This window comes from Mauremys mutica, chromosome 4 (genome assembly GCF_020497125.1).
Source record: "Mauremys mutica isolate MM-2020 ecotype Southern chromosome 4, ASM2049712v1, whole genome shotgun sequence".
NCBI classification, from domain to species: domain Eukaryota; kingdom Metazoa; phylum Chordata; order Testudines; family Geoemydidae; genus Mauremys; species Mauremys mutica.
Window position 1 is genome coordinate 91,965,888 of NC_059075.1, and position 12,651 is coordinate 91,978,538.

General features: G+C 40.6%; 1 protein-coding gene across 5 annotated transcripts in view; it reads right to left on the bottom strand.

Moving 5' to 3' along the window:
- Positions 1–12,651, bottom strand: part of WT1 (WT1 transcription factor) — a 135,612-nt gene that overhangs the window by 11,598 nt on the left and 111,363 nt on the right. For all 5 annotated transcript variants that reach the window (XM_045012385.1, XM_045012384.1, XM_045012382.1 and 2 more), the window contains 2 exons: positions 8,636–8,738; positions 7,043–7,193 (listed from right to left, as the gene is read on the bottom strand). In XM_045012385.1, coding sequence (XP_044868320.1) covers positions 7,043–7,193; positions 8,636–8,738 — 254 coding nt within the window. The remainder of the gene's footprint in view (positions 1–7,042; positions 7,194–8,635; positions 8,739–12,651) is intronic.

Here is a 12,651-nt window from a genome sequence, read left to right on the forward strand (position 1 = left end):
TTTTTCATTGGAGTCTTAAATATATGTCAGTGTACTTATTCAAAATGGGCCAAATTACACCAGTGTAAATGAAAGGCAACTTTTTTGAAACCAGTGCAGTTACTCCAGATTTACCCAAATATATGCGAGAGCAGAATTTAGACCCACTTTCCTGTAAGTGCACAATATTGACCATCATACTGTCATTCGAGTAGACTTTTGGTGGAGGAGTTCTGGAATGAGGACATGGGCTAGTGCTAAGACTAAAACATTAAGTGAGTTGCTGAAGTTTTGCCTTCCATTCAGAGACAGCAAGTTTTACAGAGAAAGAATCTGAGGCAGGTCTATACCCAGTTTTGTGCCAATCTAATTAAATGAGTTTTTATACTGATTCCGTTAAATTGATGCAACCCCCTTGTGTGGATGCAGTTCAATGTCAATGCAAAAGTGTTTATACCATTATAACGTGTTTCAGTACACTTTTTTATATATATTTTTCTTTTGCAGGTAAGCTTTAAAGATAATGTTTATGGGGGTTTTTTTTGGCACAAGAAGCCAGATTGACGCAGGGGGATGGATTTGTAACTGTTGGTGATAAAAGAAAAACCATCTATGCTGCACATTGTCCCGTGAGAATGAATCTTACAAGGTCTGCCTTCAAGGAATATTAATAGACAAAAGACGGTCTAGGGCACTGGCCTGGGACTCAGCCATGGGTTTGATTCCCCGCTCAACCACAGACCTCATGTGTGAGCTTAAACAAGTCACTTAATCTACCCTTAGTTCCCCCCATTTGTAGAACAGGGATAATATATCTCTACCTCTCAATGATCTTGGAGGATAAAATCCATTAATGATTGAAAGGTGCCTAGATACTGTGGTGAGGAAGGTCATATAAGTAACTAGATAAAGGAAGGAGACACAGAAGGGATGTCAAGACAACACACTCCATTCTGAGTGGGTTTTGGTGGCAGTGTATAATCAATAAAATAGAGTCATTGTGAAATACATCACCTATACTTATCTAGTACTATAAAATTTAAGGTGTAGCAAACCCATGTGTGACACCCTGGCACCCCAGTATTCACCACTGTCATGTAATTAAGATATGTTTTGTACAAAGTATGCCTTGTGTGGTATCATTCTAAAAGTCTTGATCTGCTAGACAGTAATATCTCGTTGGATTGTATGAGCTATTGTCATATGTGAAGTTATAAAGTTGGCTATGTATGTGTTACAGAAACATGTTATGAGGCTGAAAACACTCACAAGCAGCCTTTCAGGTACAACAATAAAAAGGCCAAACAATGTTAATGGCTTCCTGAGAAAATTCCCACAAGCACAAACTGTGTACCATAGAACTGTGTACCATAGAAAGGGGGACAGTGACATCATGATGGGTCCTCACTCTCCCTACAACACCACACCTGGAAATGCCTGAGGGGCAAGGACTGGTCTGTGGGAAGTGATGATCCCAGGCTATAGGGATTTTTAGCTTGTGTATGAAAACCTGGGAAAGCCAAGGCAACTTGTGCCTTAAGAATCTGCCAGCCTGTTTATCACTCACGGTGAGAATTTGCTAATTTGTATCCTACCTGTCTAGTATGTTAAGCTCAGTTTGCAGTTTTGTTTATTTATTAAGGTAATCTGCTTTGATCTGTTTGCTATCACTTATAATCACTTAAAATCTAGCTTTTGTAGTTAATAAACTTGATTTTGTTTTGTCTAAAACAGTGGTTTTCAAACTTTTTTCCTGGCGACACAGTTGAAGAAAATTGTTGATCCCCGTGACCCAATGGAGCTGGGGATGAGGGGTTTGGGGTACGGGAAGGGCTCAGGGCTGGGGCAGAGAGTTGGAGTGTGGGAGGAGGTCAGGGCTCTGGGCTGGGGGTGCAGGCTCTGGGGTGATACTGGGGATGAAAGGTTTGGGGTGCAGGAAGGGCTCCGGATTGCGGGGAGGCTCAGGGCTGGGTCAGGGGATTGGGGCACGGGCTTACCTCGGGCGGCTCCCAGTCAGCAGCACAGCAGGGGTGCAAAGGCAGGCTTCCTGCTTCTCCTGGCACCACAGACCGTGCTGCGCCCCAGAAGTGGCCAGCAGCAGGTCTGGCTCCTAGGCAGAGGTGCGCAAGTGGCTCTCATCCATAGGCACAGCCCCCACCCCAGCTTCCATTGGCTGGCGGAGCCGGTACTCAGGGTGGGCACAGCACACAGAGCTCTGTGGCCCCTCCACCTAGGAGCCAGTCCTGCTGCTGGCCACTTCTGGGGCTCAGCATGGTGTCAGAACAGTTAGGGACTAGCCTGCCTTAGGCAGGCAGCACCGCTGACGGGACTTTTAATGGCCCGGTCGGCAGCACTGACCAGAGCTGCTGCAACCCAATGTCTTACATTCTGGGTCGCAACCTGCAGTTTGAAAACCACTGGTCTAAAACCAGGGAGTGGAAATTATAACTTGGGGCAGAAAGTTGTTGCACATCTCTCTCCACATTAAGGGAGGGGGCAAATTTAATGAGTTTACACTGTACAGTTCTCTGTGCAGCACAAGACAGTATAATTTGGGTTTACACTTGGGGGGTTGGGGGTGCTTTAGCAACTAGGAGGTGCCTTAGCTGAGCCATCCCAGGCAGAGCTAATCTCAGCATGTGTGTGAAGCTGTAGCTGTGTGTGTCCCTATACTGTGTGTATGCTGGTGAAAAAGCAAGCTTGGAAACTTATCACAGTGTGAAAGAGAGCCCAGGCTGGTGGATCAGGCGGGCTGAGTGGTACCCCAGTTACAAATGGCACCCCGGTGGGAACCAGTCACGCCATGGCTATACTCTTTCAAACACAACCTTGGACTTTCAACACCATAAGCTGAACCCCTAACACTTGAACTAAAAGGATCAGCTCCATTAATTGCAGGCACTCAGACGTCACTGAGGGCAGCTACTAGACAGAATCACCACCCACACACTTACCCTCTATATTACAAATTCCTTAAAAAGCAAAATTCTTGACAATTACTGCTCTCTCTCTCTCTCTCTCTTTTTTTAAATGAACGGTAGTTTTTAGAGACAGAAGGTCCAAAAAGCTATTTTCTGTATAAGATGACCAGTTGCTACTCAAAGTGAATTCATAGCTTTACCAGGAATTGGAATATCACCAGACAAAATCTGGAAGGAATTATGATGTTTCTGCCATAGATCAAGTTCATGAAGGGGTGTGTGTGTGTGTGTGTGTGTGTGTGTGTGTGTGTGTGTGTGTGTGTGTGTGTGTGAGAGATTATTTTATACACACACACGTGTATTTATGTATAATCAGTTTTCACAAAGCAATCCCTGAAATCTACTCACCACATTATTTGCATTACTGTTTACAATTTATATTTATTTTTGCATTTCTTTAGGAGCTCAATCTACTACAGTGGAATATTCCAGATAACAAGTGCGCTTTTATGGTTATGTATGTTTCAATAATGGCATTGTTAACAGTGGATAAGCAATCTTCGAGGGTACAAAATGTCAATGTATTTTCTACAAGAACTTTGTTGAAACATTAGTAAAAACTGATTAGAGATTCCAATTTTTTGTTTCAGAGCTCTGCTTGATTTTGCAATATAGCAGTTGGTAACATTATCTGAAAGAAAAGGACATAAGTAGAGGAACTAATGAGTCAGTCATATAAATATCTAGTAGGTGACGGGAAGAAATACATCAAGGGCCAAAATTATTTTGTAACAGCACTAACAGATAGTTTAAGTTTACATACTAATATTTCATCCTGTTTCAAATCAAGTGTCCATTATTGCAAAACCTGATCTATTACTATATTCAGAAAGGTGGAAGGGCTTCTAGCTGCATGTGTGTATTCTAATACCACATTACCCCAGGAATAGCACAATTGTATTTTGGTTACAGAAAGACAGGCCTGATACAGCCAAAAGTAACCTCGATAGTAACTGGCCCCTGGGGGCTCTCCAAGACTTGTAGCACTGATGGACCCCAGTCATTGGCAGGCAGGATCAAACCTGGGGCCTCTGGAGCTTAGTGCATGAGCCTCCACTGCATGAGCTAAAAGCCATGTGGCCTTTAGCTAAGGCTGTAGAACAGACTCCTTAATCTCTCTCTAGTCTCGGTGCCACTAGATGGGACAGAGCACCACACCCAGGAGGTGTGTGGGTTACACAGCCAAAAGTAGCCTTTATAGTAGCTGGCCCCTGGAAGCTCTCCAGCTTTCCTGCAACTCTCCAGAGTACTGTCTACACAAAGGTGTAGGTGTTAGTGGAAGAAGAAGAGGAATGTCCCTCTTTTGGGAGTGCAGAACACCATGCTAGACATTCTACTGCTATTCCCTTTCTAGTTGTCTGACTCCACTCAGTCTAATTGGCATATTTAGCGCTGAACCCTAAGTTTACAATGCTCAGGTGTTGCTCAGCTGCCTGTTTAGACTCAGATTAAGAAACAGTTTAAAGGGGCTGTGGCTTTACTTTACCAGGTGGTCCCTAGCTGGAAGCTCCATTATATTCAGACTGGCCTGATGAGGTCCCTTATAGATTTCTCTAAGACAATGCCTTGCACCTAAAAAAAGCAAGTGGGGTGTGGAAGTCAAGGAGTAGTAAAGAAGCTATCATTCAGTAAGCACCGCCACCAGGAAAAGAGACACTCCACAGCAGTCATTCCAAAAGGATAACTCCTCCATAAAAGAAAGATTGGTTTCCAAAGCTTTCCACAAAATGGCTGCACAACCTCCATGCTGGGAAACAGGGGAAAGACAAAGATACAAAGAGACTAGAAATGGGACACATCTGAATATTAGATACCACTGAGTATGGATGTGTTCACATCTGGGGCGGGGGGGCATGGACCTGCCCTTTTATAAAGCTAAGAGACATTTGCAAAATTCAAAACCATATCTAAATTTGAATTTAAAATATCTCAAAGTTCAGGGATGTACAGATCTAGGGCCACATCTGAAAGAGAGAGATCATTCTGGGGGGAAAGCCCCTCTGGGTTTGTGAAGCATGGAATGCAATGAAGCATTTATTGTGAGCATTTATCTCCTCTCTCTGGCACCTCTACAACTCACTCTGGAGGAATAAGGGTATTTATGCCCTTCAAAGGCAGTCGGATAACTCCCTCTGGAGAGGATAGCCAGCTACAGTCCCAGCATCTACAGCTTCCTGGAACGGTTTTGTCTCCAAATATTATAGAGCAGGCACTAAATAGGGCGTGGTATAATGCAGTACATCTCTTGCAGTTAAAGAAAAAAAAAGATTCAGGAGTAACTTTTGTGAGGCATACAGAAATAATATGGTATAAACCAAGCATTTACATGTAATAAAAGAGCTGAATAATTAACAATTTCAAATTATGGAAAATCAAGATCTGGAGCAAATAAGTTTAGTGATGAAGGAAATAGGAGTGATTATGAGGACAACTCAAAACTGTTTAGACATTTTCAAGCAAAATACTGGCATAAGCAGCTGTTAGAGGCTCCCAAGTACCTACAAAATTGTATTTTAAAACTGTTTATGGAGACCAGAGTACTGTTTGTGTACAGCTTGAGCTGTGAAGGCTAAATTGCAGTTGCAATCTGAAGTATCTTGAATTTGTGGTCTGAGCAACACTGAAGATGTCCAGCTGAATATTCCATGTGTTGTGCAGTCCTGTGCATTATTAAATTAAAAATGCATTGCACTGATTATCCTTAACATCTTTACAATTGCTGTGCACAATTAACATTACCATAGTATTCAAAGTATTCCACAGGCCTGGGGTTTGCAATCTCTTTTATAGTGTGAGCCACATTTTAACAGAGATCGTGTATGATAGACCACGTGACTGTTTACAATGGACCACCTCTCCACAGTCTAGTTCATCCCTATGATAATGACAGCAATTGCTGATGTGGTAGAGCAGCAGCAGGAAAATGTGCATCTTTTAGCACAGTTGTGATCCTAAGAGCATCCCAATGCAAAAGGACAAGGGGCTCAGTGATAGCTCTTAATAAGTTTCAGATGGCCTGACCATTCCAGTGTACACCAACTCACTAAGGTCATAACCTGCAACTAAAAGGTGTCATGTAAGGTGTCAGTAGGAAGCTAATAACATACTGATCATTAATATGATTATGTAATGTATGTACAGAGGACAAATTCAAAATTAAAAACTTATTGTAAATTATGTTATCAAAGTGTGTCTGCCAGGCAGTGCTGAAGTTACGCTACCCTAGACAAAAGAATGTGATTCTGCCACCTTGAAGATATTTCCAAAGTACATTAAGAGACAATTGGAATGCAATCTACACAGAAAGTAAACAGACCCATCAAGCCAGCAAAGGGAAGTATTAACTACTGAGCATCACAGCAGGGGGAGGAGATTGCAGGAAACAGATTAATTTGCATTTTAGCAAATACCAGTGGGGGAAGAAACCAACATGGAATTTTCTTCACCACTAGACTCCATGTCTCCTTCCTCATAACTTGAATTAACTTAACTTTGGGGGGAAACCTTCAGAAGAATCTATTTCAAAGGTTCACTGGACTATATAAGAGAGGGGCAAAGAACCCCAAGTTATCTTTCACTTAGGAACTGAGCACCTTGGACTCTATCAGAAATCCTGATCAGATGGGTAGTCAGCCATCTTGCTGGAAGGTAGATGGGTAAGGAAACTACCTTGGACAAGAACTGTAGCTTGTTGTGTTAAGTCTTAGCCTCTAGAAAGCATATTTCACTTTTATTTGCTTTTAGACATTTCTAACTCTATCCTTTATACTGGAACTCACTTAATATCCTACCTCCTTTTGTGAATAAACTTCTTTTGCTTGTAATCTAAACCAGTCCAGTGCTGTGTTGGATTTAAAGTGAATGTTAACTAGAGTTAATGTGACAAGTTACTGAGTATGGTATCTTTAGAGGAACAGACAAACCTTAATATCTCTCTGAATGGTCCAGGCGAGGACACAGACACGCAATCATCATCATACAGGATGATGTACATGGAGCCATGGGTTGCCTCTTCTGCCCGATCTTGATTTTAAAACCACCCCCTTTATATGGCATCTTGCTTAGACAATGCAGGCACTTACCGGTGTGCTTTCTGCTGTGCATCTGTAAATGGGACAGCTTAAAGTATCGTTTGTTACAGCCAGGGTACGCACACATGAAGGGACGTTTTTCATTTGTCTCACTAGCTGATCGGACAATAGTTGGAGCGACTCCTGGCACTCGCCGAACATCCTACAATGGCAGAAACAGCAGCGTGCATAGCTAATGTGAGCATATATAGTCACAAACCTGCTCCCATGTAATCAGTAGAAACACTCAAATAAACTTCAACATGAATATGATCCTCAGATGTACCTACCATACTATAAATGACCATTTTTGTAGTCTATTAATAATGTATAACAGTGTTCCTTCACCTTTTCCATGTACAACACTACAAATATGTGAAGGTAAATGCTACGTGCTAAATTCCCTCTAATATTTATATCTTACAATAAATGGCCCAAATTCCATACTAATTACCAACAGCATAAATGTGGAGTAACCCCCTTTAACATCAATGGACTAGCTTCTGAATTACAACAGTGTAACAGAGATCAGGACCTGACCCAGAGTAATGTTTTTATACTTAATTTTACAAGCCAGAAATTAAGCTAAGGTCCAAGGAAGTCAATAGTAACATTTTTTCTTACATTAGATACTGCTGTAGATTGCAACCTTGACTATACAATGGTACTGCCACAGTGTTCCAACCAAGATAGACTTTCTTCTGGGATAATTGAGTGTTAACTTCTCAGTTCTGTTCAGTGCATGTAAAATTTAATCATTTAAACTTTTGTCTAAGAGCTGGGTCACTAAGTGATGAATTTTTAAAAAAGGACCAATTTATAAAAAAGGACCAAGTACTATTAATATAATCTAAAGATTGTCCTATTGAGATACATGAACAACACCGAAGCAGTGCAGAAAAGACAGAATACATTTTAAATTTCTTTAAAAGCTTTGTGGATGGTCTATTCAGTTTACAGAACATATGCATTTATTGTGCCTTATGTCAAGGCACCTCAAGCATAATATACAGCATGGGATCCATTAGTATTAATTCTATAACCAGTTAGAAATGGATGAGAATCAATCCTCCTGGATTTTATGGCCCTTTCAAGTGTTTAACTGGTGATTTAGCCATTAGGGATGTGATCACTTGTGTACTTCTGTCTTCAAGGAATGACGTTCAAATTTTTACAATTTCACAAATCCACACATTCAGAACTTCATCTGATACCTCATTTTTGCTCAGCCTGATATACAATCCCAGGTCTAATCTACTATAACTACAGAAAAACTTCTGTGGCCAAACTTACTAAATACCTAACTTTCAAGTTAGATGAGAGGCCTCTAATTTTTGGCCATCCTAAAGTTAGTGAATAATGCAGCTCCAAAGATATGTTTTAGAAGGAAAAATACATGATTTTTCATGCTGCAACATGGTGATCTTATTTTGTTCTTCACTGAAACTGGAAGTCAACTTATCTCAGGGATTTCTTAATGACACAGGGAGACCTAAAGTTAGCAACAGAATTATAAATACCAATCAAATAATCAATAAGTAACTGAAACCCTACAAAAACAGTAATTCTTCTTCTCCCCTATGTAGTATGTCCTAATATACTTACTTGTATTCCTCTAAAGACTCCATGGGTGTGTATTCTATATTGGGCCCCACAGCTGTATAACATAGGACCAGTGTGGTTGTCACTCTCATATCCTGTTGCATGGCTGCAGATAAAGAGGGGAACAATGCATACAGTTAAATATTTTAGTGCACAGCTCCAAGCCAGAGGATTTGTTTCTGAATATGGTGATAAATTGTTTAGGCTTTGATTTGGTAGTCAGGAGATCCATCCTCAAGTGAAAATTACTGGAGAAAGATTTCTCTTTCATTGCATGGGTCAGATCATGATTATCACTTTTCCAGCACAATTCATTGACTCAATAATATAGTTGCATTTATTATTGCCCAATAAATACTGTCCAGAAAAAAGGAGTATTGTCATGGTTTAAAGTTTGATGCATTACCACAAAGATGTTAAGAAAAAAAAGACACATAGCAACATAAACTTATGTGCATATGTGCAAGTTATTTATCAGCTAAATGCTGAGCTGGCTATTGCTAATATCTTTGGAATGAGCAAAAAGCCTCAAGTTTCACATTAAGTACAGTGGATTTTGTCAGCACCTCATGACTCAGATATTACCAGATAGTACTGAGAAAGTGATGACATTTATAAGAATAGCAGTCGTGTACTCATCAGTACAGATTACATATCAGCGTCCTAACCATTTAACCCACATATCAGCTTGCAAGATGCACTGTAGTTTAACTCTTTGTAAAAATCAACCTATGCTAAACACAAAGGGGATGATCTTCAGTTGATGTAAATTATCAAGATTCCCCAGGCAGCAGCACAGCAACATTTAAAATAAAAAAAAATTCCACAAGTTTGTTTACCTAGTTAAGATGTATCCTGTAAAATGTTATGTTTTGGTGTGTAGAAAGGTAGGAACACTCATGGATTTTTCCACTTTAATAACTGTGAGATGTTCAAGTGATACATGTACACTGCAATTTTTAGTTCTGAATTAATAGTCATTTGTGTTAATAAATGAAGAGCTGTAGGTGTTTAAATTTCAGTATTATGAACATTCAAAAACTCCAGGAGTAGAGTCCATGGAGACTCAATGGAGGGACAATGTAGATGGATGAAAAGTGGGATTCTGAAGCAAAGCCTAGAATAACCAGGTCTATTGCCATCATGATTAGAGGCCATTGAGGCTCCAGACCTCTGACTGAAAAGGAAAGCAGGGCCCACTGAAAGAAAGCAGTCTATGTGAAGGTCCAGTCTTTCAAATGATTTACAAGAACAAACAATGGAATTGCAGGCTGGAAAGAATCTGAAAGTTTCATGAATCTAACCAAAAGGGAGAGAGAGCTTTTGTAACTATGTAATATTTGTAAAATGTGTGTATTGCATTCTTCTTTAGCAAGTCCACATTGAGACTAGCAGTCTGCTTCTGATGCCTAACAGAGGTGTTCCTTTGCCTCACGTGGTACAGTTCTGTGGGTTCAAACACTGCTAATTGCACCCTCTTCTACTAGTTACACTAAACCCAAAGGAAAGCTTCCGGCACACATGCAAAACTTCTGCTGGGGAGATTGCCATCATCTACATGTTTACCTTCATATTCTGGAGGCTTCTCTCCCCAAAATTCATCATGGGGTATCCCAATAACAGTCTTTTTTTATCCAACTCTTCAGGATGGCACTGCATGACAGCTACCTGCCTAGAAGCCACAACTAGCTTTCTTGAAAGAAAGACAGATTTTTAGTTCAATTGGTTTTTTCAAAGCCAAATCTACAAAGTTCTGACATCATATCCTTGGCTGGGCAAGTCAGCGGATCAAAAGTGACACAGCAAGCCTGTGTTCCACTTCTTCACAAATTCTACGACAGCTGTGATTTTCCTGGGTCGGAAGGGCTAGTTTTTTTTCCAAGAACACCTAACCCTGGCAGAAGCAAAGAGTCAAAGACTAGGCCTCATAGGAAAGTAGAGGCTTTTTTAAATTTCACAATGAAACAGGCTAAAAGAGGGTTGGAAGCAAGGTGAATAAAATCTTTTAATAGTGGCATTACCATTAGTAATACGGAGAGAACAATGCTGGCACCTGTTCAGGGCAGGAATCCTCTTTTATCTATGTATCAATGCCTATCACAATGGGACCCCAATCCCGATTAAGGCCTTAGGTGCTACCAGAATACAAACAATAAATAATCATTTTCTCAGCTACAGCATCCACCAATATCAGAGATCCACAAACGACCCCATCAATGTTGAATTTTCCTCTCAATTCAAAGGACAGCAGCAATTAAATCTGCTACTTGTGTAAAAGCCTGTCAAAGGGAAGGAGCATCTACCACATGGCAACATCTGTTTTAATTGCAGAGGGGAAGGAAGTTAGCATGTTATAGTAAGGGAGAGGCATCTGTGCAGTTCACAGCAGAAGCAGTTGCTGATCTGTAGTGTCATAGGAAAGCAAGGGTAAATGTAAACTTTATCATTATTAGTCACCTGTCTGAGTAGCCTAGTTTAGCTTTATAATCCTTCACCTATCAGATCCACACCCCTGATGGCAGCCTAGGCAGTTCAAGAGACAAGATAGTTTGTAGGAAGATACCCTAAACATATGGTAAACTTTACCCTGGACGAAACCTCCAAAAGGTACAACAAATTACAGCAGAAATCATGTGTCAGAGGGGTAGCCGTGTTAGTCTGTATCCACAGAAACAACAAAGAGTCCGGTGGCACCTTAAAGACTAACAGATTTATTTGGGCATAAGCTTTTGTGGGTAAAAAAACCTCACTTCTTCAGATGCATGGAGTAGAAATCATGCTACAAAACACAGACTAACTTGCACTCTACACTGTCTGAAATACAGGAGACTTGCAAGGTTTTCATTTGTAGGTGCCAAGGATTTTCTGAAGGACTATTCAGTTCTGTAATGGAAAGTAGCCAGCAGAACCCACTTATCTTAGGAATTAGAAATGGAAGGAAGATATACGAGATCCCCTGGAATGCTCCTCATGGTATTTTCTCCAGTCTACTTTTAAAATATCTTCATGGATGGGGCTTCTACCAAATCACTCTGTATTCCCCAAGCTTAAATTTCACTGACAGGAAGTTTTCCCTAACATTCCTCACATTTTTTTTTATTTCATCCCATTACTCCTGGTCATATGCCCTCTTTGCTTTGGTGAGCAGAACTGTAGTGAAAGGTTTGATCACATTAGAAATTGTTTTCAAAGCCACCTGACCGCTCACATATTAACTAGTTAGCAAACTACCCATTTAACAGTTCCCCCGAAAAGGCATCTTAGTAAGAAACAACCATAGTTCCAGTTCCTTAAAACCCACCAGCATTGTCAGGGATTTATCATATATGGCCCTGTTATACTAACTTTTTTTCATGAGGAGTAGGAAGGCACAACTCAATAACGAGTAAGGGTAGAGTAATCTGACCCTAAACAATTGTAATATTCTCACATTGGGGGCACTTACTGGAAGTCAATGGGACTGTTGGTACAGCAATGTAAGACTTTCACAAATTGGGCCTGTAGCTGCTTCTTTGAATTGAAATCTCACTCAGCATTGATAGTCACTGTCACACAGCTTGTGAAATAGACTGGATTTCTCATGTCTCTCCCTCTTGCTATCTCCCTTTTGTTAAGAGCAAACATGATGCATGCCAAGCTATGTGAATTTTGTTATACACCCATAATTTATTTAGCATATACACTAGAATGTGGAAGACCCAATGGAAGAACTAGGGTAAGTCTGGCAGCTCCTCTCCAGCTTCAGACTTTCCAAAAATTACAGAATCACAACCACTGGTTTCATTTTACACAGGAGATAGAGGTTGGACTTTCCTCTGGGTGCTAAAAGCAATACAAGTCATCAGTGAGTTCATGCATGCAGTACACTAAAATAATTACAAATACACATCTTTCAGCTGGAGATCTTTAAAAAAAAAAAGTGGGAAATTCTTTGACTTTAAGCTCTTTGGAGTAGGGACTATATTTACCTGAGTGAGCAGGCAGTGCCTAGTACATTGTGACCACTAATGGCAAGTAAA